At 55.0% G+C, this 27,394-nt stretch overlaps 2 protein-coding genes across 4 annotated transcripts; both read right to left on the bottom strand.

Moving 5' to 3' along the window:
* Positions 1-49: 49 nt before the first annotated feature.
* ITFG2 (integrin alpha FG-GAP repeat containing 2) lies at positions 50-10,985 on the bottom strand. 3 transcript variants are annotated; one of them, XM_081249786.1, is made up of 12 exons: positions 10,775-10,984; positions 6,465-6,560; positions 5,862-5,903; positions 5,596-5,767; positions 4,705-4,844; positions 4,115-4,263; positions 3,670-3,767; positions 3,434-3,487; positions 3,242-3,333; positions 2,115-2,232; positions 1,193-1,362; positions 50-1,076 (listed from the first exon to the last, which is right to left on the bottom strand). In XM_081249786.1, exons 1-12 carry the CDS (start codon positions 10,868-10,870, stop codon positions 951-953), a joined length of 1,353 nt encoding a protein of 450 aa, XP_081105912.1. In that variant the 5' UTR covers positions 10,871-10,984; the 3' UTR covers positions 50-950. The 3 variants fall into 3 exon arrangements, with proteins under 3 accessions (XP_081105912.1, XP_081105913.1, XP_081105914.1); XM_081249787.1 differs by having other exon boundaries at positions 1,189-1,362; positions 10,775-10,983; XM_081249788.1 differs by lacking the exon at positions 3,434-3,487 and having other exon boundaries at positions 10,775-10,985.
* Positions 10,986-17,549: 6,564 nt separating this feature from the next.
* FKBP4 (FKBP prolyl isomerase 4) lies at positions 17,550-26,030 on the bottom strand. The gene is made up of 10 exons (XM_081248153.1): positions 25,734-26,030; positions 23,765-23,909; positions 22,402-22,544; positions 21,442-21,562; positions 21,035-21,191; positions 20,344-20,434; positions 20,158-20,241; positions 19,756-19,941; positions 18,873-19,112; positions 17,550-17,748 (listed from the first exon to the last, which is right to left on the bottom strand). Exons 1-10 carry the CDS (start codon positions 25,836-25,838, stop codon positions 17,641-17,643), a joined length of 1,380 nt encoding a protein of 459 aa, XP_081104279.1. The 5' UTR covers positions 25,839-26,030; the 3' UTR covers positions 17,550-17,640.
* Positions 26,031-27,394: the final 1,364 nt, after the last annotated feature.

Raw genomic sequence — 27,394 nt, 5'->3', positions numbered from 1 at the left:
AGGGTAACAAAACAATCCTTCCCTGCACGTGAGCAACACACTCCCGTAGTTTTTGTCCTGCTTAGTCTATTCTATCTCATTTATTTAAAAAAATTGCCGACCACAACCCAACAAAGGATCGCAACCTACAACTGGAAAACCACTGATTCAGAGCACAGGAATCAAGAGCAGAAGGGATATAAATGGCCCAGGGTATCGTTCTGATTGTGGCCTGGACTGTAAACCTGCATCAGATTTTAAAATCATGAGGGTGAACAGCCAATTCACTTACAACCATTCTGTACCCAGATGACCATTCTGTTTTTCACTTTCAGTACAGTGTTCAATTTATTACCTGAGATATCCCTCGCTTTACTATAAAGCAGGCTTTGCGTTAGGTGATCTTGCCCAGCTAGAGGCTGATGTAAGTGTTCTGAGCACGTTTAACACAGGGTGGGCTAAGCTGTGACGTCCGGTAGGTGAGGTGTGGGAAATGCATTTTCAGTTTACGATATTTTCAACTCACGATGGATTTATGAGGGCGAAACCCATCCTAAGTCAAAGATCTGTGGTTCGCCATTCGTGTAACCATCACTGACGTCAGTGACCTGGAGCCGTGCCCCAGAAGATGGAACTTGGGGGTGGGCCCTCACTGCCATCGCGCCACTGGCCCCGAGGCCTGGCTGGGGAGCAGCGAGAGACTTGCAGTCCCTCCTCACAAACGAGCCTGTTTCCCACACAACAAGGGTGGGGAGCTCTGGGGAGGGGGCAGTGCCTGCCGGGGTGATGGGCGAGGCTCGCAAGGAAAGGGGCCAAGGAGCAGCTCGCCTCCTCCGTCACCAGAAAGACCACGAGGCCTACAGTTCACAGCCACCCCAGGGCCGCCGCCATCCTTCCTCTATAAGGTGCGCTCCCTGTCTCGCAAATACCATGGACAGCTTGCGGGGTGGGGACGTTCAGAAGGGTCCCGTTCAGCCAAGACGGCCGGTCCAGCTAGGAGGGATCCCGGAGGCCTGTGGATGCACACTGTGGTGGCCCATCCGGATGGTAGAGGGTTTGGTGAAGCAGGGCCCGGGCGGCGGGGAGGTCGTCAGGGTCTGCGGGCAAGAGGGGCTGGTGGGTCTGCTGGGACCTGGCCTCCCGCAGCAGCCCCGCCCCCAGGACTCACCCACCCCCAGCTCCCGCAGCATCCCCGCCCCCAGGACTCACCCACCCCCAGCTCCCGCAGCAGGCTCCAGAACTCCGGCTCAGCCTCTAGCACTTTGAGCAGGTTGGTGGACTCCATCCGCTCCAGCTGCACCTCCCAGTACACGTAGATCTTCTGATTGAAGGTGACGTACACCAGGCAGGGGCTGTTGCAGCCCCCTTTGCAGGCGTACAGGCCTGGAGGAGGGGTGGCGGGGGTAGGAGAAAAAGGTCGGGGAGGCTTATGCCCGGCGCGGGCAGCATTCGTGTCAGCAGTTTCTACCCGCCCGTGGACGCCAAGCAGAAAACTAAAGGCCCTCTTTCTATTTCTTCCGTGTTGGGAACTCAGCAAAGCAGGTAAGACGTAAAATATCTGGCCCATTCCAGATACGGAAAACCACAGTAACAAAGCCCAGGCAGGACAGTGTCCTAGGAGGTGACATGTGCTGGTTTCCCATCTCAGTGACAGCCCCAGGGTAATGAGGGGCGGCTTCTCTTGGGTGGTGATCCCTCTTCCCAGGTCACTGGAATGTGGCACCAGCACGTCATTCAAGTGTTACCATTTCAGTGACCAGAGACACCCCCAAAGGAGTTAACGCTGCTTCCCAAGGTCCCCGATTTAGAACTAAGAACTCGGAGAACAGTCTTCACAGAGTCCTGACGCGTTCAGATGGGGAGGAACTTTCCCAGATCTCCACACAGCAGGCAGACAAGAACTCATCCGACTCTTTTTTTTCCTGAGCAACCCGCCCCCCCATATCTGATCCTTTAAAATATCCAAAGACAGACACCTCACTGTCTTTTATCTCCTCTTAGTTAAAACAGTAAAGATGGCAATCTGGTACCCACTCACACCCTCTAACGGAAGAGCTGAAGAACTCGGGGCCGCAGTGAGAGTGGAAGCAAGGGAGACAGGTGTGCTTAGCAAGGGGCGCGGGGCAGGGTCCCACCTGCACAGAAGGCGCGGACGTTCTCGTCCACCTGGAAGCGCACGACGGTGCGGTTGTGATCAATGATGTACGTCTGTCCATCCCAGGCACAGGCGACCACCTCCTCGTGCCCGTTGCCCTGAAAAAGGCCAGAGACCGGGATGCAGGGGTGGCCAGGAGCCGTTTATGGTTTTTTTAGTTTTTCAATTTATTTATTTTTCGCTGCATTGTGTTTTTGTTGCCGCACGCATGCTTTCTCTCTAGTTGCGGCGAGCGGGGGCTACTCTTCATTGCGGTGCGCGGGCTTCTCATTGCGGTGGCTTCTCTTGTTGTGGAGCATGGGCTCTAGGCGCACAGGCTCAGTAGTTGTGGCTCGCGGGCTTAGCTGCTCCGCGGCACGTGGCATCTTCCCAGACCAGGGCTTGAACCTGTGTCCCCAGCTTTGGCAGGCGGATTTCTAACCACTGTGCCACCAGGGAAGTCCCCAGGAGCTGTTTTAGAATGGCTTCCTGACCGGGTGGATGAAATTACGGGAGCTGTGGACTCGGCTCCGGGTGACAAACAGCTGGGAAGGAAACCCCCCTGCGTTTCTCACCGAACATCTCCTGGCACCTGGCACCAGAGGGCGCTGCTGAGTGAGCCACCCCCGCAGAGTGCTCGCGACAACCCTAAGAAGTAGGCAACGTCACTCCCATTTTATATTGAGGAAGTGCCAGCTTACAGAAACAAACTCACTCACCCAAGGCCACCCGGCCGGGAGGTGGCAGAAGTGGGACTCAAAGCCGGGCCTGTCCTGACCTGACCTCAGAGCCTCACGCCTCTTCTCCTAGACCCTCAAGCAGGCACAACGGCCGCGTCAGCGCAGCCCCACCTGCCGACCCAGGGGCCACAGCTCTGGTGAACACACACTCGTGTGCGGACATCTGCAGATGGGCGAACAACTCACTTCTGGACCCTGAGAACAAGTTGCTTCTCTTTGGAGCCATCGGCTCTGCTGAAACGGGAGCTTCCCCAGCGGCACAGAGAACAGCGCTGAGCCCATGGAGTCGGGGGAGCTCGGGGGGGCCAGGCCTGTCTAGGGAGCCTTGAGGTAAAGGCGGAGGAGTCGGCTGAGAAGGGAGAATGGCCCCCTAAGGGCCCCCACTCACTGTGACGTCCAGTTTCTCGAGGGCAAAGAGCTGGTGGTCCACCTGCACCGACCACAGCAGCTTGTCCGCCTCCTCCGTGAGCTTCAGTGTCCCTGCGGGGAGAGGCGGTCGGGCTCGGGGCAGAACCCTGCGCAGACCCCGGGCACACAACTGCCCACCCTGCACGGCCCATGGCTGACCCGAGGGACTCACCATCCAGGGTGCAGAGGGCAAAGAGGCCCGAGGCGCCGCTCTTGGGGCTGCGGCCTGCGGGGGGGAGAGGGAGGGGCGGTAGAAGGACCAGAAGGAAACGCGAAAGGCAAGGCGAGACCAGAGCACATGCCAAGGGCGGGGTGTGAAGGATGCGCTAGAAGCAAGGGTGGTCCTGTACCTCCCCTCCCCCCTTCACCCCTGCGTCTCCCGCCCCGCCCCGCCCCGCCCCGCCCCACCTCGCTTGATGTTGCCGATGAGGTGAGTGGAGACGTTCTTGTTGTGGATGCGGCCGGACGTCTGGTGCAGCACGACGTCTCGGGCAGCGGGGGTCTCCCTGTGGTGGGGGAGGGCGGCTAAGTGGGAGCCCAACAGAGCTTGGCTCTCCAGACCCACATGGGCCCCATCTCTGTGCGAGCTTCCGGGACGTGAATCAGCTGGGAGACCTATCTCGACCCCAAGTCGAGAGAGAGGGACGGAGCTGCCAGGCTGGAATCTCAGAACCTCTTCCAGTTGCTGCGTCAGGCTCAGGATTCCCTGGGTCCCAAAATAATCTTCCTTAATGGGGCAGAGATGCTTGTCCTGGGACCCAGCTGATGCTGCTCCAACCACAGACCCATCCACGGCTGTGGGCACCCACCTCGCTGCCAGGCACCCCACCGTCCACAGGCCCGCCCCCCTTACCTAGTGCCCTCCTCGGGCCCCTCAGAGGTGGGAGGCGGCCCAGGGTCTGTGTTCCACGTACACAGCAGAATTGCGTAAGCACAGCCTGGCTGAGATACCATCAGCTCAGGAAGACCCAGGGGCCCTGGAGTCACCGAGAGACTGTCCACCTGCACCAGAGAATGGGGGCTTAAGGGAGCTGCTGGCGAGAGAAAGGGGAAAGCCTGCAGAGGACGGGGGTGGGCAGGGGCCCTGGGACATGTCCTCTGCCTTCCAGGGCAGCAGCAGGGGGAAGTGCAGCATCCACGGGGCTCCTGCTGGTGCCACCCTCTCCACAGGGAGCACCTGCGCTCCCGCGGCGCGGATCCCAATGCGACACACCCACCGTCACAGCCCTAATTCTTAGCGCAATGTTCCTTCCTGTCGGCCTGTTACTGGCCATCTCCCCTAAGACCCTGATTCGAAGTGATCTCCTCTGGGTCTCTGTCAACAAGGTGGTCTTCCCTCCTTCTCACCCTGAGCCCCAGCCCCCGCCTGTTCTCCCACAAGCCCCCTCCAGGAGGGAGGCCCGTCCTGCTCCTGGGCTGTGGCCCCCATGCTCAGCCTCTCACCTGACCCTCCAGCATCCACTTCTTGAGTGACACCAGCTGCCCTGTCAGATGCTCGGTGCCATCGCCCAGGTCCTCCCAGCGGAAAGCCCGGACCACGCGGTCCGTGTAACCCACCACCAGCTCACAACAGCCATCGCCATCTGTGGATCCAGAAAATGAGACGAGTTTGGAGCCAAACCTGTCTTCGCCAGCTGGGGTCCTACAAGCACGCCCTCCTCCCCGCCCCTCTAGCACCACTGCCACTGGCACTTTTTATCAGGTTCGACCTCAGGCCCACCTGCCGAGCTGCCACGTCACCCTTGAGCCAGGTACCCGCTCCCCTGCCTGCCCTTGCACCCAGAACCACACAGCTGCCTCGCAGGGCCTGTCACTTCTCCCCTCGGGTACACGACTCGAGTGCCCTGATGCACCCATATCCCTACCAGCACCTTTGAGACAGCCTCTGGCCCAAGTACCAGCCCCACAGCCAAGCGGCTCACTCTCTTGCAATTGATCAGCTGTCCCCTTCTCGGCAGGGACTCCCCTGACAACTCCACTTAGAACAGCCAACTCTACCTCGACACCCTCCAGCCCCTTCCGTGGGTGGTCTCCTCCACGGCACTTACTGCTTTCGAATATACTATTTAATTTTCTTACCACATTGCTAGCGTTTATTTTCTGTCCCTTCCCAGTAAAGGTCCAAGAGGGCAGTGATTTTTGTCTGTTTTATTCACTATTGCAATCCCAGTGCCTGGAACGATGCCTGGTTTATCACGGGAGCTCAGCAGCCTGGCGTTAAATGCATGACAACTGCCCAAACAAACGCCGACGAGACCCCTGGCTCCCTCGAGATCTGCCCTGTTGCCCCTTGACTCCTATTCCCTGGCTGCCTGCAAAGACAGCCATGCCCACCGATGTCGCTGATCAGCATGACCTTGGTGTTGGCAGGGATGTGCTGCTTGAAGACTGGGCGCTGCTCCTCCCCACCGAGGGTCTCGTGGTGCCCAGAAGCATCCAGGGCCTTAGTGGGCGTAAGGTCACACAAGTGAAACCAGCCCTCGGCACTCACGGCCACCACCAGGTTCTGGGAGAGACAGAGGTAGAGGAGAGGGCTGGTCGTCAGAGCACAGGAGTCGGGGACGGGCCGAGGGAAACCCGCAGTCCCCTGGGCTTCCTACCTTTCCTTTATTACACACATCTCCAACCCCGACGCACGTGAGCTGCAAAAGAAGAAAGAGGGGCTCAGGGGGCCACGCTAAGCGTCCCCAGTGCTCCCTAACCTCTGTGAAGCACGGAGCGGGCTTCTCATCACCGTCCTTCACTGAAAACTCCTGCGCACGCCCCACATCGAGAGGCTGGGCCAATCCCGTTACTGTGCTCTGGGTCCAGTTTACCAGACAGCAGTATAAGGACCTGAGGTTGTGAAGACCACTTGGGCTTAAACAAAACAAAAACTACATCAATAGAGCCGGACTATCATACTTCTAGACGTATTCAAATGACTGCCCCCATTTTCTACTACACTTCGTACGATCAGACAACCTCAGCAGATCCACGAAGAACTAAGGGAGTCATTCCATCACATAAAATGAAAACCAGCCCGGCTGTGTGTGCGCATGACATCTGGGAAGCCTGGGGGCTTCCCTCCGATTCAAATGAACCCTTAACCAGCAGCTGGAGACCTCGGACACGCTGGGGAGCTCGTGCGTGGGGCCCAGCCTCGACAGTCCCCGGGCAGGAGGGGCCCCTTCCCCCGGGGACCCAGGCAGCTGGATACTGACCATCCCCTGGCAGGAGCAGGTGAGCCACGGCCGGCTGTCATCGTTCTTATACACAGACAGCTTTCCACTGGTGTCTCCCACCACCAGTTCATTCAACTTCAAGTGGAGAGAGAAGAGAGGGTTAGGCTGGGGTCCTGCGGAGCCACTCAAGCCCTTCTCGACTAAGTCACAAGACCTCAACCTGCATCTCCATCAACTTCATTAACAAGATTTCGAGACCAACACAGTCACAGTCTCCCAGGTTCTTTATCTCCAGTTAGGGGTATGTTAGGGTAGGGCAGGTTAGAGAAGGGCCAATACAGAATCTGTGCTCCGTCTCAGAAAAGTCTGACGTCTGAACAGCTCAATGCCCCACACGCCTGCTTTCGGCGCTTCTAATTTGTCTTTACGCATGGGACACGTTAGGAAAACGACCCCAAATTGTAACCTTCGGAGAATTTAACTTCAGAACTCATATTTAATCAGGGGCCAAATAAAGGCAACGTCAGCTCTGGGGTCCTCCCTCCCCTGGCAAGACCTTTCGACGTTGGTGCGTGTGAGTGAACACAGTTGGTTCAGGTGCCGGAGGGGCAGCCTCCCAGCTCTGGGCCTCTGGTGCCCCCTAGTGGTGGCTAAGCTCCCAGGAGGGTCTGGAGCCTCTTCGCCGTTTACATGTGGGCTCCCCATTTCCCAGTGGTTCCTCAAAGGCTGGCCACCCTTTCAAGGGGATAACGATGATAGCCAGCTGGCTCCAAATGCCATTTCCAGAAATACTTTCATGATTCCTTCTTGGGGGGACATCTAACACCCTTTCCTGTCCTCAGAGTGAATATTAGATTCTCAAAAGATTTAATTTTTTTTTTTTTTCCGGTACGCGGGCCTCTCACTGTTGTGGCCTCTCCCGTTGCGGAGCACAGGCTCCAGACGCGCAGGCTCAGCGGCCATGGCTCACGGGCCCAGCCGCTCCGCGGCAAGTGGGATCTTCCCGGACCGGGGCACGAGCCCGTGTCCCCTGCATCGGCAGGCGGACTCTCAACCACTGCACCACCAGGGAAGCCCAAGAGATTTAATTTTAAAGGCAAAAAAGACATAACAGATCAACAGTAAGAAAAAATGAGAAACAAATTGGGGTTTATTAATAATGATTTGAAGCTTAGATTTATTATATTTTAATAGTTACGGCACTTTCTGGTGGGGACATTAGATAATGGAAGCGTAAAACAAGTTTATCTATTTACATCAAACCCTCTGCACCCTGGAGGACTTCTGCAGACACACAGGAGAAAGGCTGAATAGCGCAGAGCCTCCGAGTGCAGCTGCCTGAATTTGAATCCAGCCCTCTATACCTGAATCTTTTCATCTATAAAACGAGGATCATAAGACTATCCACCTCATAAGGTTGCCGGGAGAACCGAGCTAACGGAGGGAAGCATCTAGAAAGATGACTGACAAATAGCACGAATAACAGGGGGTTTTCAGCTTCCAGTTAAATGCCTCCAAGGCTTGGGGATCTTAGCATCTTTCACACAATCCACTCTTTTTCTATACATTCATTCAACAAATGCCACAGTCCATAGTAGGCCCTCGATAAATGTTTACTTAATGACAAATTAAAGATTTTTTTTTTAACAAAGAAAAATCAGAAGAAAGAGAATGCCCAGTCAACCCTTGAGTTTTCAGGGAAAGCTGAACAACCCATTAGGGGCCAAAAGACAAATGCCACAGATCCACAGTTGTACAAATGCTGAGAAGGACCTCAGTTTAACAAGGGCACAGAGGAAGGAATAAAATTGTAAAATAGTGTGGTGAGTGCGGTGAGTGAGTAGACACAACTCAGTAGGCGACCTGGATGAGCACACTTCCGGGGTCGCCCAACTGCTCCCCAGCACTTCTGTTCCTCTGTGGTCCATCCTGGCTCTGGCCTCTGGAGGTTACTCAGTGACACTAAAGAACCCCAGCTGCAGAGTACACCTTCAGTCAGAAATGCTACCAGAGAAAGGAAGTGTGCTCTTTCTGTGACCTGCGTCCCCCTTCTGGTTCTGTGGGGTTCTCGAGGGTGTGTATTCTATCCCTGGCTTCTTCCTCTGACTTAGCAGGAAATAAATTACTCGCAAATAACTTTAGGTTACTGGTTTAATAGGATGAAATAAGTATTTTTCCTGCCCCAAATCTCCAAAGGCTGGCCCGGAGAATCAGTAACAAAATTTCTATCCATACTCATGCAGGCTGAGTGTACCACACCTGACTAGTAGCCAACTACCTCACCTACTTGCCTTTATTTCAATTATATTTATTAATAACAGGCAAAACTCTTCAAATTGCTTTGAGATACATAATGACATTTGCCTTTCATAACAACCCTCATTTATTCAACAAACATTTACTAAGTGCCTACTATGTCCCAGGCACTATTCTAAGTATTGGGAATACAGCAGTGAAAAAAAGTTTTAAAAATTCCTATCCTGGGCCTCCCTGGTGGCGCAGTGGTTGAGAGTCCGCCTGCCGATGCAGGGGATACGGGTTCGTGCCCCGGTCTGGGAGGATCCCATATGCCGCGGAGCGGCTGGGCCCGTGAGCCATGGCCGCTGGGCCTGCGCATCCGGAGCCTGTGCTCCGCAACGGGAGAGGCCACAACAGTGAGAGGCCCGCATACCGCAAAAAAAAAAAAAAAAAAAAAAAAAAAAATTCCTATCCTTACAGAGCTTACAATGCTTACAACTAAGGTTTAAAAAAAAAGAGGTAGGGAATTCCCTGGCGGTCCAGTGGTTAGGACTCCACGCTCTCACTGCCGAGGGCCCAGGTTCAATCCCTGGTCGGGGAGCTAAGATCCCACAAGCTGCACGGCACACCCACGCACCCCCCCTCAAAAAAAGTAGTGTGATATACCTAATATTGCAGAACTGAGTGTGCAATTCACTTAGAAAAGTACAATTGCCAAAAAAAGCTGACACTGTGAAGCGAGGAAAAAAAGGCACGTGTCCCCTTTTAAACAATCAGGTAAAATAGAAAATAATGCACATCTAACGTCACTGTGTTAACGTACTATTTTAAAATGCTTCCCTTGATTGTCTCATAAAATTATACTGTTGAGCATATGAAGAAACGAGAGAGCCCAGACAACATAACACAAATTTATGGGAATAACTTCTTCCTCCCTAGACAGGATAGAGCCAAGAGGCCTCATAAAATACTTTTTCCATCACAGAGCAAAGGAGGCTGGGGGCGGGGTTGGGGGTGAGTGGTGGGGACGTTTTAGCCCGAAATTTTTTTCCCTGGGAAAAGAGAGCACAGACAAGTTAGGGAGGTGAGGATGAGATGTGAGGGAGGCAGAGAAGCGACGGGGGCAGAGGGTAGCAGAGGAGAGCAACCATGTGCTTTGCATACACACCCTCGAGGACCCCACGGAAGGCGGACGCAGATCACAGAAAGAGAGCACTTCCTTTCTCTGTCAGCTTTTCATGTGAAACTGAGATTATGGAAAAAAGTGTCCCACACCATCAACGGCCACCGTCCCCTTGGATGCTTCACCCCAGAACCCTTTACATCTTGTAATCAATGGGCCTCACTACATTTCCCTATTCTTCTATCACCCTTCCCCCGCCCCACGATGAGCTACCTGCGGGCTGGGGCTTTTGAATTCCCAGAACGCAGCAGAGCCCTCGGCCCATAATCAAACGTTACCGACGACGCTAACGTGTCCTGAGCGTTAACCGAGTGCCAGACATGGTTCTACCTGCTCTACCTGTATTAAGTCACTTAACCGACGGGAAAAGGAAGGACCGCTGGGAGAGGAAAGGGACATGGACACTGAGCCAGTAACTCAACCGAGGTGGGCCCGCCAGGCGGAGACGCCCTGGCCAAGAGCCGAAAGCATTCCGGTGGGCCGGGCCGAGCCGGGCGGTGCGGAAGGTGCTCCCGCAGGAGCCGCACGCGCGCTCTTAGCCTACTTCCGACGCTCTGAAAGGGAAGGCGGCCCCGGAGGAGCTGGGAATTCGGCCATCACAGTTCACTGGCTCCTCTTGGGAACAAGTGACTGACCAGGCAGTGGACCCGGTACGCGAGTCCCTAGAAGGACACTGGAGCAGGGCTCCGGACCGATCCAGCCAGGATGCCGGGTACCCGAGCCGCCCACACATCCCTTCCCGATCCAGCTCTCAGCGCCGTGCGTACGCGCGTAGCCCGCACCGCCCGCCGTGCAACGCACGCCGTCCACGCCCCCACCGTACGCACTCGCAGCACGCACACGCCGCCGCGGGCGGCCTCCTCCGCCCCGCCCTGCCCCACCCCGCGGTCGCAGATGGGCTGCGTCTCTCCAGTGCGCATGCACTTACCGTGTCGTTATCGACGTCTCCGAGGCAGATGGCGTGCGGGAAGAGGCTCCCGCTGAACTCCAGGGCCACGCGCTGTACGTAGCTAACTGATCTCATCGCAGTTCCCAGGGCTCAGGCACCGGGGAGCACCACTAAGTGTTCCCCGAGCCCCTCCCGACGGCCGCCCGAGCGGAAACCCACCCACAGCGGAAGCTTACGTCACCCCCTGCGCCTCCAATCGCTGCCTTTCTCGCTTAACCTCAGAGAGGAGGCGGGCCTTCCGGGCGCGCCTGGCGTGTGGGCTGGGCTGAGTGACAGGGCCTCGGGCCATTCCTCTTCTCCGCAGGCTTTGCGCGCGCTCGTCCGCCGACGCTGGCCTGGCTGAGCCGTTTCCTTGGCAACAGGGCTTTCGCGGGCTTGACCTAATAACCTTGACCTTGTCCTTTGTTGCCCTGGCAGTGAAGATTCCCAGCCGTCAGACCATCCCTGAGAATCATAATAATCGTAATAACCGATGACTGTGTGGTTTCCAACAGTGTTTTAAAAAAAACTACGTAGGGCTTCCCTGGTGGGCAGTGGTTGAGAGTCCGCCTGCCCATGCAGGGGACACGCGTTCGTGCCCCGGTCCGGGAAGATCCCACATGCCGCGGAGGGGCTAGGCCCGTGAGCCATGGCCGCTGAGCCTGCGCGTCCGGAGCCTGTGCTCCGCAACGGGAGAGGCCACAACAGTGAGAGGCCCGCGTACCGCAAAAACAAAAACAAACAAAAAAACCCTACGTAGCTCCCCATTACGAGTCTTGAAATGAGGGTAGTGAATCGGACCAGCTTTTAAAAAAACAAAATAGAATAGAAAGTGCCAAGTAATCTCGAGTAGTAAGGTAAGTATTATTTTTGTGAAACCTTTGTTTCAGTTGTATATATTTATACGTGTATATACTGGCTTATCAAAAAAATATTTTTTTTGTCCCACGGTGGGTGTGCTCTGTGGGTAAAAGTTTGAAAATCACTTGTAAAGCACATTGCACAATTATTGTTTCATGTAATTAGTGCAACCACCCTGTGACCTTGTCTCCTTATTCCAGTTTTTTGAATGAATAAACGGGTTCAGCAAGATAAAGCAACAAGGCAGAAAGTGATAGAGGTGGGGCTGAAACCATAATTGTTTGAGCCAAAACCCCACGTCCTTTCTGTCATTGACTGCCAGAGTTCCTAGGAAAGTCCTCAGGCTAGAAATCGGGGTCGCTGGGATTCTGGGTCTGCTCTGGCCCCGCCAGCACAAAGCTTTTGCTTCTCTCCCTCGGGGGGCCCCCCTCCGTAGCGTAAATGGGACATCACCAACAAGGCTGGCCTCAGGGGGAAACCTTCCGTGTTGAATCCAGTGCAGCCTTTCTTTGGGCCTCATCAATCAGGATATCAAAAGTATTATTTGTGAGATTCTACAGGTGTTCAGTATATTTTTAGGTTTAGGTTTGCAGGCCCAGACTGATCTACACGTTGGTCTTTCAGGAGTCAACATTGTAAAAATAAGGACATCTACCTCACCTGGGGATGTTGAATCAGGGCTGGCCTACTTTCTACATCTGAACATAGTGGGAGAAGGCCCTGGAGGGCAGGACCTTTTTGTTTGGAGCTGGGGAGGGGACCCTGATTTCTAGCCTGAGGACTTTGCTAGGAACTCTGGCAGTCAGCGACAGAAAGGACGTGGGGTTTTGGCTCAAACAATTCTGGTTTGAGCCCCACCTTCATCATTTTCTGCCTTGTTGCTTTATCTTGCTGAACCCGTTTATTCATCCAAAAAACTGGAATAAGGAGACAAGGTCACAGGGTGGTTGCACGAATTACGTGAAATAATATATGTGCAACATGCTTTACAAGTGATAGCTGGGGAGGGGATGGCCACGAGAGCCACAGCACCCCTACCCCTAGAGATCCTGTGGCTCTCATGGCCAGATAAGATGAGAACAGGAAGCAGTAGGTCAGAACGGCAAAGAGGAGATAGTCTGGACAGACGCTGGGGACTGTAGGTACCCTTAGGTTTCTGTTCCTTGTGGTGTATTGTGGGGCTGGCCAGGTCCGTTCCAAGGCTCTGGGTCACATGTGTGTACCTGGTGCTTTAAATCCATCTGCTTACGGAGGAGTCGCATGCTGCCTTGTACCGCACTACCACATGTTGTTCTCTCATCTTGGCTCAGACCCTAAGCTTCATACTAGGGTTAAGGGGTGGAAAAACAACCAACTTTAAAATGTTTCCCTCTAATAAGTGTAAACTTATTTAGTTCTGAATTGTTTCTTTTTACTGTATGACTCCATTGTTTTCTCTTTTCCCAGCCCTGTGAATGAAATAGTAAAAATAAATTAATTAATAATCCAGGACAAAATAGATGAGGATCACCTTGCTCCTGTCACCCAGAGCCCTGGCCTGCCCCAGCTCTCTGAAATGGGACCCTAACCTCGCGCCCACCGTGCCTTGGTTTATCCTCCTCATCACTTGGGCTTCTCGTTCTTGACCTTCCTGTGCCAGGGTGCCTGTTTTTGTTTGCTCTGTGTTTGTCATTTCACGAAGGTCATGTCATTATGATTGCAACTTGGATCCAGTGCCTTTTGGCTTTCGTCAAGAGGGCCAAACAAAGTTAGAAAGGAAGGAAAGACAGGTCTCCGAGAAACATGGCGAGAATCAAGCCCCCCTGCCCCATGCCTCTCCCCGCTGTGCCAGTTACTTGAACTGCACTGGGTGTTACGGTCCCAGTGAGGGGAACACAGGCCCAGGCATGGCAGAGCCATGCAGACAGAGCCCTGGCTCCGCAAGGAGACCCCTGTTGTTGGCCCTTTTTAGTGAGATGGTTGGCGGGTCTCCAGCGTTACTATCTAGAGCTTGTCTCATTTAGGCCAGGCGCTCTCTCAGCGTGGATTTTGGCTTCCTCCCCAGCACTGCCTAACCAGGCGGTCTTCCTGGTTAGATGACTTGGATATGGTGTTTGTGTGGGTGTAGCTGAACAATAGCTTCAGTAGAAACCTGCTAATGGCCAGGGAAGGGGAGGTGTGTTAAGCAGGAAGCGTTTCTAGGGAGATTCTTTGTCCGCCTCTTTCTCCACGAGTAGACAGGGTGGTCCTGTTCAGGGTGTTGGCCTAGGGTGCCCAGGGAAGAGACAGGACCTTGAAATGAACCTCTTTCTGCATGTGAGGCCCAGAGCCACTCACCATCCTGAGGGCGGCGCCAGAGCTTCCAATGGGCTCAGTGTGAGACTTGCACAAGTGTGATTCACAGTGCATCTTAGCATGCTGAAGGTTCTAGAGGTCGTGAGGCACAGAAAGCTGTTGCTCACACTTGCTTGACCTAGCCGTTAGGCAGAACAGCAGTGGGGGCCCTGCTCTGAGCGAGGTGGTCATTCAGAGTCCACTGCACTTGCGTGTTGTTTCCCCCGCCCGCCCCCATCAGAACCCGTCAGAGCTGTTGCCTGTTCAGGACTCTACTGGCCATTAACTGAAGCATGGAGAGTCGTTCTTGTCACCGAAGCCCAAACATCAGGACATGGGCTTGAAACGCGAAGGGCGGTGAAAGTGTTTCAGAAGCCGCTAGAGGTGGTGCTTGTGCAACATTGTAACGGGACTAAAGGCCACGGAATTGATCGCTTTAAATGGTTAAAACCATGTGAATTTCACCTCAATTTAAAAAAAATACAAACGTAACCATTTATGTGTGAGGCTCTTCTAACGGTGGAACCGGAGACTGGAGATCTGAAGGGAACGTGCTTGTCTCCGGTTGGGGGACAGGGTATGGCTGGTCCTCTCTTCTAGTCAAGGAACTCTCAGTTCACCAAGGCACTGCTTTTTCTTGATCATTCGTCCCTAGAACCACTTTGTGAATCTTTCACATTCTCACTTTGCCTTCCAAAGTGGTATATTGAGTGTTCATTGCGTGCTAAATAAGGTTTTGTTGTGTTTTATAATTAAGAATAGTTGGTGCATCCGAGTTATCCGAGGTTGGCAAGCAGCTGGGGAACTGCAGCCGTAAAGTCAGCAATAACGATTCCCAGAAAGAGGACAAGAATGTCTTCTCACACTTGCATTGGCTTTTTTTCAGCACTGCCCTAAGCCCACTGTCCTTTCAACCTAAGGGTTACAAGGCTTTGAGGAGTGCTGCTTTGGGACCCAGAAGGTTGGTCTTTAAGACAGAAGGAATAGGGCATCGAAGGTTCCACTGTTTATTTCCAAGCAATAGTTTCCTGAAAAGGGATTACCTGTTACTAGTCCTGCCTAAAACATCTTCCACGTGTTATTTCTCCAACTGAAATGAGATTCACTGCTCACCCTCTCACTCAGACTGGTGTGGCGGGTGGAGTCCAGTGCACCGATGCTGGGACGGCAGGCTGGCCCAGGCCCGCGGGGTGTGACCTGCAGCCCAAACGGGCTGGAAAGGCGCAGTCAGCGCTTAAGTGGTTGGAGGGATTCGGCTGGGACGCAGCACACGGTGACCCGCAGGGGCGCACATGGGAATGCGTGGGAGCCTTTCACAGGACAGGCAAACAGGGTCGGGGCACGTGGGGACGCTGGGAAAGGGCTGCTGGAACGGGGACTGCAAATACCCGGGAGATAAAAATCTATAGAACTTGATGTTTGGACCAGCACTAGGACAAGATAAACCCCATTTAAGATCTTCCAGAGACCACGTGGTAGTCTGCAGGAACAGCTCAGTTCTGGTTGCTACTGGTTCTCTTTACTCCATTCTCTGCATATGGAAAGATTTAAGTGTTGGTGAGGAGGGTGTGACTGACTGGGAACTACACTTGCGCCCGACCCAGAGCAGAGTGGAGTAGGTGGTGCATTTATTTTTAACCTTAAAGACTTCTGACCACTGCACTAAAACATCCTCAGAAGACAGTTTTAATGGCACACAAACCAAGGCTTGTCCAGTTTCCAGGGTTCTACAGAAGTGCAGTTATGGTTTGGGGTTTTTTTTCGTTATGTTTCAAATTCTTGGAATCCTACAGAAGCATCCAGAGGTGGAGGGAACCTCAGGCATGCTTTTTGTCCGTCTCCATTTTTGCAGATGAGCAAAGAGGCTCAACTTGCCTGAGGTCACATGAACCTCAGGGCAGTTTGGGTTTGTTCAAGAGGTCATCTCACATTCCAGGCAGATCATCTTTCCATTTAAGTTCTGACCCTTGGTTTCCCCATCTGTAATATGGGGCAATACCTTTTTTGTAGGATGGTTACGAGGATTTAAGTTAATCTGTGTGAGGCTGGGCTTACACCAAAAGTGCTTAGTGAGGGTTAGCTATTATCATGGGCTGCAGGGGCAAGTCTAATCCTGAAATACCAAAGAGACCCAGACACAAACCCTAAGCCCAGGGCTATGATGTGAACCCAGCAGAGAGCAAGCAGTGGCACTGGGAGAAGAGACACCCAAATTTTAGTTCTGGCTCTAGCACCGGCTATGCTGTACGACTTGAACTTTTTCACAGAAATTAATCTTCCACAGTGGAAGTATAGAGAAATTTCTTCTGGAAGGAACTGTACAGGCATGTGGTGGGCAGGCTAACCATATCACCAGGCAGAAAGGACTAGACAGCCCACACAGACAAGGGAGAAGGGCATAGACACAGGCTCTGGCCTGCAGTCAAGATCGTCCAAGGCTCAGCATGATTCACTCATGCCCCTTGGCTTCTCTCCCAGGGCCCCAGAATGCTATAGAAGCCAGGGGTCAAAGCACAGTGAGGAAAAAGCATAAGCTTTTCCCCATTAAGGCCAAGAAGAAAGCTGGACAGTGGGCCTGAGGGGCTGCCGGTGTTGCCAGGCTTGATGACTGTTCTTCCCTCTTCCCTTGTGTAAACGGCAAGAGGCGTGGCTGACACCAGGGGGTTCACTTTGTTAGGAAACCAAGACAGCTTGAACTTTCTACTGGATCAGTTGGGCAGAAGTAGGCAAATCTAACCTCAAAGCAAACTCAGTCGCTTGGTCCCAATGTAGTTTAGATGTTTATATATTTTCCTCTTCCCAAGTGTTAGGGAAGAGAAACCAGAGCTACTGAAAACCTGCCAGGCTGCTGGGGGGAGGAGTGTGGGAGACCCACGGGCAGGCTTTGAGCGCAGGCCCCACTACAGCCCGTGTGGTGCGCAGGAGGCCCTGCTCGGTGTCAGCTGCTGCCCCTGGGGATGGGGTGGGCGACTCCCTTAGTTTTGCCCCCTGGTGTAGCTGCCCATGCCCGCCCCCCCGAGGCCAAACACAAAGGGCTGCCCAACACCCAGGTTTTATTGTTTCCACTTTATTGCTCAAGCACAGAACTTGAGGTGAGCCTGTACCTTCAGCAAGTGCAGGGAAGAGGCTGAGGGGGTGGGACACGCCTGGCTGAGAAGGGACACTGATGGGAGGGGGCACAGGGGTGGTCACCATGACACCAGAAGGCAGCGTCAGCCACACCACCTGGGGCGAGGAAAGGAGAGAGAAGTAACGGGCACAGCCGTGCTTCCCGTGCCCCCAGCACCCACGTCCACGAGGAGGAAATGGGGGGGAAGGGGCTGTTCAGGGGTCCCCCCCACCCCGCCTTCTCGTCAGACCTCACATCCCTACCACGTCATGCCCCCTTCTACCACCTGAAAGACGGACAGAGAAGACAGAGGAAGCAAAATAAATAACGTTCTCGTGAGTGTGCGTGTGGAGGGACGTTCGTTCACGTGGAATGGGGGAAGGGAAGGGGGTGACACCACCTAAAATGACCCCCGACCTCAATCCCCCAGCCTGCTCCTTCCCCCCTTCCCCCAAAGCCACCATCGAACCCGATAGAAAAATAAAGGTCTAATTCACTCAAAGTTCTTCAGTTTTTACAAAACTAACAGGGTGGAGGAGGGTAGGGAGGAGGGGTCAGGCAGCCGGGAGCAGGGCTGGCGGGGCTATGCTTCGGCCTCCACCTGAGGCTGGCCCCCTGCCACATCGTTCTTCTGCTCATCCTTCATCTCTGTGTCAGTGACCTGGTTTCCCGAAGCGACCGTGGCCTTGGCCTGCAAGAAGGGAGAGGGGGAAGGGGGTAAATTCCAGTTCTCATTTGCCCCCTGACAGTAAAGGTGACTCTTACCCACATCCCCACTCTCACCTGCCTGCACCCAAGTGATCACCTAGCACACACTGACACCAGGTGTGGTCTGTACCCAGAAATACTCATGCCCAAGTTAAAAAAAAAAATTCTAACTGCTAATAGAATTATAGGGACACAGCAATTCCCTTTCCATGTACGACTTAAAGATACACCTGCTCATGTACAAAATTATGAATTCACTTTATTGCAACACTGTATAAAACTCTACTTGTCCATGGCAGCTACGACCATATGTGCCTACTGAACACTTTAAATACAGCTAGTTCAAAACAATTTAAGTATAAAATACACATTGGATTTTGAAGGCTTAATCTGAAAAAAATAAAAAATGCAATTTAAAAAATTACATGTTGCAATATTTAGATTCCTTGGGTGAATTAAATATTAAAATTAATTTCACCTTACACTTTTTTTTAAAACACAGCTATTAGAAAATTTAAATTCCAAATATAATTTGCATTATATTTCTATTAGTGCAGGTTTAGAACACTGGGAGACTAAGAAATCGGGACCTGGGTAAGTAAGATATGTATGATACATCCACACAGTGGAAGACTACATGAGCCTAAGAACGAACGTGAAAGCTCTTTCACATGTTGATGTGAAATAAGCTTCCAGGTATGACGTGAAGAAAAGACGATGCACAAAGTAGTAGGCAGAGCCCACTGCCTGTCGCCAGGGATCACTGTCTGTCCCGCCAGCACACTGGGTGGGGGAGGGAGCCTTTCCACTACACCTTGTGTGCCGTCTGAGTTTAACCACGTACACGCATTACCTATTTAAACCTCAGTTTCTGAAACCTGAGTTTTAAACAGGCACAGAGGATGCAGGCTGGGAAGACCATCAGAGCAGCCAACTCCTGACACATAGGGGGCCGGACAGCGGGGAGCCCGGGCTGCTGCTCCAGGCTTCCAGGGTCGGCACAGACGGGCACAGGCACAAAGGGCCCGCCCCGGCTGGGCTGGGGGTGGGGACGAAGGGATGCCTCTGTCCCTGTCCACCCTAACCGCTCCCCGTCCCCACCCTCACCTTGCTCTCCTCCCCAGCCAGCCTCTCAAACATGTTGGCGTAGAGCTTCTTCTCCCGTTCAAGCTGCTTGCGGAGCCGCTGCTGGCAGACAACCAGCTGGGCCTTGGCGGCTTTGTTGCCGGGGTAGAGCTGCAGGAGCTTCTGGAAATCAGCCCGTGCCAAGTCAAAGTCGTTCACCGCCAGGTGGGCCTCTCCTCGGCGGAAAAGGCCCTTCTCGTTGTTGCTGTCCAGTTCCAGGGCCTGAGACACAGGGAGCACGCAGCAGCAAGACCTCAGATCCTGCAGCTTCTCTGGCCAGCACTGGGTTCCCGAGGCAGCCCTCAGCAGGATGAGGCCCCACCCCAGGAAGAACGAGCCTTGGGCACCACACGGAAAGGACCAAGGTCTAGGAAGGCACCTCATTTAGTCCAAGAGGCAGACAGCGAAGACAGGTCTTTAGATGAAAGACAAGAACCCGTGACATTTCCATGTTTTTTTTTTTTTTTTTTTTTCCCCCGGCCGTGCCATGTGGCTTATGGGATCTTAGTTCCCCCATCAGGGATGGAACCTGTGCCCCCTGCAGTGGAAGCACAGTCTTAACCACTGGACCACCAGGGAAGTCCACCTCTTTAGACTAAAGTGGGTGCACAGGAGGGAGAGGCAAAGAGCCGGGGAGAAGAGAACACGGAGCCGGTTCTTCCATCCAGTGTTTCTGCCCACCGCTGGGCCACTGCCTCCGACCACTGAGGCCAAGCCACTTGCTCCCCACAGCCCTGCCTCTGGGCCCCGCACCTGAGAGCCCCACGGCTCCGTCCTGCTACCTGTGCCCCAGTCGATGCGGGCGTGTTCCAGACAGGCCGGCCGCTCGCCCAGGCCTGCCCGGGAACGCTGCCCTCGCTCTCACCTTATTACAGTTTTCGACGGCGGCCGAGAAGGCTTGCAGCTTCAGGTGACACATGGCCAGGTTGAGGTGCGAGGCCAGCCGAAGGGCCTGCGCCTTCTGCGCGTCCTCGTTAGAGAAGCTCGACTCGAATTCCAGCCAGGACACGACCTTCTTGTACTGCAGCAGGGCTTGCTGGTACTTGCCTTCCTGGAATGGGAGGGAGGCTCAGGCACCCGGCACAGCTTCGGTGGGCCCCTGCCGTCATACCCTGTCGACACCGGTGGCCCACAGGCGTGAGAAAGTCCCGCCCCGCCCAACCCCTAGCGCCGGCTCGAGCAGGCGGCTCGGGTCCACTTGGCCACAGCCGCAGGGGCCGACCTGTCTGCTCCTCGGAGCGTGCTCGGGGCCGCGCGGCAGGCTCACCTTGAAGTACACGGTGCCCCGCTCCTTCACGATGCTGCTCTGTTCCAGCTTCTCCTCTGAACTCATCTCCCAGGACTCCTTGGCCTGCCGCACCCCAAGGGAGAAACAAAGTTGTCAGCCACCCCAGGGAGTCACGTCCAGGGTGGGCCCTGACTTCAGGGTAGGGAAGACCTTGAACAAACTCACCTTCTCAAAACTCTTGAGCTGTACTTCATACTTGAGCTCAGCATTCGGCGGAATCTGGAACTTCTCCTTCCCAGCACTGCCAAAAGCATAGCTGTGGGGCAGGAAAACGCTAGGTCATCTCAGCAGCACTTAACCTGCTCCACACTGAAAGGGCTTCCTGTTTCCTGCAAAGTACCTCCTCATCGCTTCGGTCTCGGTTCAGATGTTTCCTGCTTGGCAAAATCTTCCCTGACCTCTTCACACCATTCCTTGGGCTCTTACTTAGCATGTTACAAATCCTTCTAATAACTCACATTACACACGGGCACGATTACTAATTTAAATGGTACCCCACAGAGCAATGAGTCACTAGAAGGTGGCAACAGTGTCTCCGAATAACTGAGGATTTTCAGCACTGTGTCCGGCACACAGTAGGTGTGTTTCAATAAATGCAGTTAATGACTGAATGAACAGAAAGTGAAAATCTTCATGTCACTAGAAAGGGAAAGCTGTAGCAGCATGACTGAAAACAGCAGGTGTGGATTCAAGGAGATCGTGATGGTGTGCGTGCAGGGTGCCCAGAGCACGGTGACCGCACGCAGGGGAGGCGTACAAAGGGCCGGTTACACAACTCACTGTGGACGAGTAGATCCGACCTTGGTCCACCCAGCTGTTCTACAGACTGCCACACCTGGGCCAAAGTGTACCTCACCTGGGCTTGAGATACACGATGGAATGTTCTCCTTTCTCCATGCGCTGAATGGCTTTCTCCAGCCCACACGGCAGATCCACGCTCTCCCCCTCGCCGACCTCAAAGCGGAGCTCCCGGCGGTCAAAGATCTGGTCCTTGTAGTAGCCTTCCAGCGCAACTGGCGTGAAAGACAGGCGACGTACCAGGGGCGTGAGCAGGCAGGAGACTGAGGAAGGATGCCGCTGCAGCCGCCCCCGCTGCCTCGTCACTTCCTGCTCCCCAAACGCCCTTCGGCGTTCTCAGACGTGGAGGAGCGTCAAGAGGACGTGGTTCAGGCCCTCACTTCACAGAGAAGGGTACTACGAGGACTGGTGACCCAGGGCGTGCACACCAGAACCTGCCCGAAACCCCACCCGGCCCCACCTCACCCTCCACGAGGGCGCCGTCGTTGGGCTTGGCGTGGCCTTCCCCCCGAGCCCGGATTCTCCTGATGATTCCGCCGTCTTCTTCATCCGTCAGGTCCTCTCCCTTGAACTCAAACAACTCCACCTGTGGGACAAGGTGTAAGGGGTCACAGCTCCTCTCTCACTGGGAAGAGTCCCCAGTAAATGCCAGAGCAGGTCTGACCGCGAGGGCAGCGACAGCAGGAGTGGCCCAAGTGGCAGTTTTGCGAGGTTCCTGGGAGCTGCCCTGGCTCAGCTTCGGCAGACGCGGGCAGGCCGCAGGGCTTCACTTCACCCAGGAGATCGCTCTGTGCGCTCGCTACCCCCGTAACAGTGTGCCCTCCAGACAGCCCCAACCCAGCTACTGGACAGTCTCGGCCTGACGGGCGCCAGCAGCCACCCACCACCTCTCACCAGCCTTGCCAACATTCTCCCGGCGTCCACTCGGTAGGGATCAACCACCTTCAGGTCGGAACGCTGTCAAGTTCCAGCTCCTCAGCAGAGGTTTTCCTCCCCGCCCCCGCCCCCGCCCCCCGCAGCGGGCATCCCTCCCTTCCTCTTATCTCCGGAGCACCAGCACTCTCTGCTGTCAGTCACCACTCTATGTAGATCATGACCTCCTGATTCCTTTCAGTCAGGACCCATCTCCTCTGGGCACCGCTGCAGAGATAAACAGGCCTCAAGCCCTCATCCTGCTGCTTCAAGTCTGAAAAGGGGTGCGTGGCTACCTCTTCCCACCTGAACCCTCGTCACTGACCACTTTCTGGCGGCAGCAGGTTACATGCACGGCAGAGCTAGCCGCTCTCTCCATTCCTCCCCTTCCCCCGAGGGCAGGCCCTCAGCCTTCGCTACAGTGTCTCCGAGAGGCAGGAAGCGCTGGAGGGCAGCCAGGTCCTGGGCTGAGACCAAGGCTGGCTCTTTGCCTTGCTCCCTGTGGCCACTCACCTCGAACACAAGCGTGGCGTTGGCAGGGATCTTGGGAGGGCTGCCCGCCGCGCCGTAGGCGTATTCTGGCTTGCAGGTAATGTGGCAGACTTCCCCCACCTTCATGGTCGCTACAGCAATATCCCAAGCCTTGATGACCTCCCCTGTGGGTACAGAAAACAAACAGATCGGGACTTCCCTGGTGGCGCAGTGGTTAAGAATCCGCTTGCCAATGCAGGGGTCATGCGTTCGAGCCCTGGTCCGGGAAGATCCCACATGCCGCGGAGCAACTAAGCCCGTGCGCCACAACCACTGAGCCCGCGCTCTAGAGCCCGTGAGACACAACTACTGAAGCCTGTTCTTTGCAACAAGAGAAGCGCACGCACCACAACGAAGAGTAGCCCCCGTTCGCCACAACTAGAGAAAGCCCACACGCAGCAACAAAAACCCAACACAGCAAAAAATAAATAAATTTATCTCTCTTTTTTTTTTTTTTTTTTTTTTTTGCGGTACGCGGGCCTCTCACTGTTGTGGCCTCTCCCGTTGCGGAGCACAGGCTCCGGACGCGCAGGCTCAGCGGCCATGGCTCACGGGCCCAGCTGCTCCGCGGCACGTGGGATCTTCCCGGATCGGGGCTCAAACCCGTGTCCCCTGCATCGGCAGGCGGACTCCCAACCACTGCGCCACCAGGGAAGCCCAATAAATTTATTAAAAAAAAAAAAAAAAAAAGGAAGAAAGAAAGAAAACAAACAGGTTCTCCTTGGCAGGGATCTGACTCTGAGTTCAAACAGTGGCCCCAGAGACTTACTGTCCCATGCCCAAGGGGAAGCTGGACACTCTTTAGAAATGGGACCAGGAAGATAGAAAACCTGATTGCAGACCACTTAAAAAAAAAAAAAAAAAAAAAACCACTCAACTCTGGAACAAAGGGGTTCAAGAAAACGAGGCAATCCATCCTTGAAGAGGAAGCAAGGCATTCAGAGGTGATCAGGGGAATGAGAGATAAAAATCAATACAGTTCCAGGACTTCCCTGGTGGCACAGTGGTTAAGACTCGGCGCTCCCAATTCAGGGGGCCTGGGTTCAATCCCTGGTCCTCGAACTAGATCCCACATGCATGTCGCAACTAAGAGTTCGCATGCCACAACTAAGGAGCCGGTGAGCTGCAACTAAGGAGCCTGCCTGCCACAACTAAGATCTGACGCAACAAGGAAATAAATTTTTTAAAATTTAAAAAATCAACATAGTTTCAGGACAGCGGAAACAAAAAAAAAAGAAAAAATTAAGATTGTAACAAAGTCTTCCGTTTTGAACTCCTGAGAATGCTGTTTCTGCTTGCGACAGCTCACACACCCCAATCTCACCAGACCGCTAACCATGCCCACCTTTCCCCAGGTCGAAGGAGAATCTGTCCTTGCGGTCCAGGCTGGAGTCAAACTTGGTGCCATCAATCAGCCAACCCGTGTAGTGGACAGAGACTCGGTCCCCGATCATGGGCATCTCCGTGCCTGTGCCCTCTCGCTTGATGACCTGGAGGAAAGGGAGAAGGTGAGCACCTGGGGATGGACGCAGAGGCACCACGACTACCCACACGCCTCTGACCAGAACGTAAACAGACTCTTCTGCCTCCTTGTAACTCGACGAGACCGTCATCAAATGACTCTGCTGTGGAGCTTGGTTAGAACCAACTGACCTCCCTGTCTTCCACTACGACGTGACTTGGTGTGAAACACTTGAGACAAAACAACACCTGAGTTCAAGTTTTTGCCGTATGCTCTTGTACAAGTCACTTTCGCTCTCCAGACCTTATTTCTAAAGTAGTAACCATAATCCCTATCAGAGTTGTTACAGGACTAAACCGGTGAAAGGCTGAATAATTATCAGCAACAAAGGGAAAAGTATTTATGCTACGTTTCCTCATTCTTTCTAAACATCAGTCATCAATCAGATTAGGATCTAGTTTAGGGAGAAAAGAGGAATATGAATAATGAAAAGAACAGGAGCAGTCCAGGTGAGGTAAAAGCAATCACCAGGTTACAGGTGAGCCCAGGCTCTCAACGAGGCCCTAACCTCTGACTTGGGACTTGAGCATTCGTGACTGGTAGGCTACTGAAATCCTTTTCAGGGCCAGAGTATTCCCCAGGAACTTCTAAGACTCTTGCTTCTCTTCTTTACCATTTATAAAAGGTGGCTCTGTGGGCTCCCTGGTATGTGTGTGGTCACCCTCTAAGGGAAAGCTTCCACGATGGAATGGATGTGGACTTGAATAGCAATAGAAAAGGAAAGGGGAAGGAGTGGAAAATCAAAGGGGAAATGAGTCTCCCGGGAAGCCGCGTCCCCACTGGGAGAGCAGCCAGGTGCGTTCTGCACCAGCTAAGAGCGCCCCGAGGTCTCGAGCTCGCCCAGGGCACACGCGCACGTGGGGCTGAGCAGTGGGAAGCCAGGAGGAGAGACGCTGGGTGAGGACTGGGCACGAATCCGGGCTAGGATTTCGCTGTCCTGGACAGCGCAGAACCAGCTCCGAACCGCGGCCGGCTGTCCTGACGTGGGTCAAGATGCCCCGATGCCTGGGTCCCAGACCCCTCCCCCGGCTCCTCGGGCGGAACACAGTTTCGGGCGCCCAAGCAAAGCACCTCCTCCCAGCCCCGCACCCCGCGCTCAGGAAGGCCCGGGGAGGGGGGGTGAACTACAGGTCCCGGCGTGCACCGGGGCGGGGGGAGGGGGACAGCATGGCCGAGCGGGTGACCTAGCCGGGTCCCAGCCTTTAGAAAGGGGGTGACGAGAAGGCGGAGAGCGCCGGGTCCGCGCGCCAAGTCGCACAAAGGCCGGCAGGCCAGGAAATAACTCCTGGGACCCGCTTCGCGTCCTGGCTAATGTTTAACTGCCAGGGTCGGCGAGCTCCGCAACCCCGAGGCGCAGGCGGCCGGGGGGGCTCCCCGGCGGCGGCGGCAGGGAAGGAGCCGGCCGCGAGGTCCCGGGTCGCAGAGAGGGCTGGTGCACGCCGCCCGGCCCCCCGCAGCTCACGCGCCCGCCCCCCCGGCGCGCCCTTCCCCGCGCACGCGGCGGCCGGAGCAGGGGCTGCGCTCCCGGGCCTGGGGGCCGGTGACCGGGTCTGGGGGACAGGGGAGCCCTCAGCCCAGACCTCCTTCCGAGCGTGTGGCCGCCCTCCCGCCCCGAACCGGCGGCCCGGCGAGCAAAGCGGTGCGCCCGGCCACGGCTGCACGCCGCGGTCAACGGCCGGCCGGGAGGCTGCAGAGGCGGCCGTCCGAGCCCCGAGCCCCGGCCGGCTGCTGGAGCGCGGCGGCGACGGGCTCTCGGCGCCCCCCGCCGCCCCGGGGCGCCCCCGCCCCTTACCTTAAGCACGCCCTCATCCTGCTTGGGACTGATGTCCACCCCCTCGAGGGGCAGCGGCGCCGACTGCGCTCCGCTCTCTGCAGCCTTCGTCTCCTCGGCGGTCATCGTGCCGTTCCTTGAGCAGCGGGCGCCGGTCAGTGCGCGGCTGTGCGGGCGGCCGGCCGGGGCTCGCGCACCTCTGCTCCGGCGCGGGCGGGCGCAGGAGGTGGGTCGTGGGCGGCCGGGGGAGCGATTGGTTCCACCGCCGCGGAGGGAGGGGCTGGGAGGAGCCGGGCGGCTGCGAAGGACGTGGGGGGAGAACTTTCTAGAGACGGCGGCCTGTTCGGGCTCTGGCGCTGAGGGCGCTCCTACGAAAGGTGGTTTCTGGTTCGTTCCTCCCGCCGGCCGCCTGGCCCCGCCCCGGTCCTGGGACCCTCGGACTCCTGGGCCAGCCCTCGCCCCCGCCGCGCGCTCTCCCGGGCTCCTCCTCCCGTCCCCCCGGTCTAACCGGATTCTTCCAGATCCTTCTCGATCCTCCGCAGCGTCCGACGCCGCGCCGCCGGACGTGGGCGCCGCGCGTGCGTCTCCCCGGCCCTAGACGCAGGCGGCCGGCCTCCCCGCCTGGCTGGGCGCGCGTGCTGAACGCAGAGCGAGCGGAGAGGTTACCGGGGCGCGCAGGGCCGGGGAGGCGACCGGGTGTCCCCGGAGCGGGGCCGGCGTGCGCCTGGGGCTCGGCGAAGTGCTGCGAGCTGCCCGTTTGCAGGAAATGGCCCGCGTGGTAAAGGGGCCTTCCCCGACAATAATAAAACTGAAAACCTAAAAACGGTTTCAGCTCACGAAGAAAGCCATTCCACCTTACTGAAAGCCCATGGGAAGAAATATTTTCTTAATACTGGGTTCCAGGTGATTCTTGACTTCCTGTGGCAAGCAGAGCGTCTGCGCGGTGGGCCAACGCACCGCAGCGCCTAGTTACCCAAACAATAGCCTTTTGACAAAAAGATCCGTGTACGGAGAGTCTTGATTTTGCTTTAGCACTTAACCCCAGCTTGGCATAGTTCCTGATGCGTGGTATCAAATAGTTATCGGCTGCACGAATTTGTATTCCAATAATAATAGAAACTTTTTTTGGAGCCCTCGCTCTGTGCTTGGCGCTGTGCTGTGTGCTATGCAAACTGTCCTCTTTAGGTAGGCAACCAAAAGGGCTATTGCAGATGAAATTTCAATACCATAACGTAACTGGGGAATTCATCGTAGTCTTTTCTGTTGCAACTCGGCTGGAAAGGGATGCAGGAGAAATAAAACCGTTTCTTCCAGTGATTTACAGCAAATGTATTTACCGTTGACTAAGTCTCGTTGGCTGACTGGGGATACCCTCAGAGGACATGGGGGGGTTGACTCACTAGAGGCTGTCTATTTCTTTTCTACACTGTCCTTAGTAGGGTGAGAAGTAGCAGTGCCAAGGCCTTCCAAAACTCCAGGGGACAGGGATGGTGGGTAAGGTGTGGCTTGTTGCCTTGGCAGTTACGTTGCTGTTGGTTCCTGCACCTGCGTTTGGCTGATCCTCTGTGTGTGTGCTGGTTTCTTTTGATGCTGGGGCCATTGGGTATTATCTGACACAACAAGTTGGGATAGAAAAGAAAAGTTCCCTTTGGAGTAATGCTTTTCTGCGTCTTTTTCTTCGT

This window comes from Mesoplodon bidens, assembly GCF_964165515.1.
Source record: "Mesoplodon bidens genome assembly, chromosome: 11".
Lineage (NCBI taxonomy): Eukaryota > Metazoa > Chordata > Mammalia > Artiodactyla > Ziphiidae > Mesoplodon > Mesoplodon bidens.
This window is presented reverse-complemented; position numbering and strand designations above follow the sequence as displayed.

What these genes read in the sequence shown, in the direction of transcription:
- FKBP4 (XM_081248153.1), bottom strand. Translation starts at nt 25,838, where the DNA reads ATGACCGCCGAGGAGACGAAGGCTGCAGAGAGCGGAGCGCAGTCGGCG. An exon ending in AGCTCAAGAGTTTTGAGAAG is followed by an intron (nt 20,242 to 20,343) that starts GTGAGTTTGTTC and finishes GGGGTGCGGCAG; the next exon opens with GCCAAGGAGTCCTGGGAGAT. An exon ending in GGGGCACCGTGTACTTCAAG is followed by an intron (nt 19,942 to 20,157) that starts GTGAGCCTGCCG and finishes CTCCCATTCCAG; the next exon opens with GAAGGCAAGTACCAGCAAGC.
- ITFG2 (XM_081249786.1), bottom strand. Translation starts at nt 10,870, where the DNA reads ATGAGATCAGTTAGCTACGTACAGCGCGTGGCCCTGGAGTTCAGCGGG. An exon ending in ATGTGTGTAATAAAGGAAAG is followed by an intron (nt 5,768 to 5,861) that starts GTAGGAAGCCCA and finishes TGTCTCTCCCAG; the next exon opens with AACCTGGTGGTGGCCGTGAG. An exon ending in CATGCTGATCAGCGACATCG is followed by an intron (nt 4,845 to 5,595) that starts GTGGGCATGGCT and finishes CTGGATCCACAG; the next exon opens with ATGGCGATGGCTGTTGTGAG.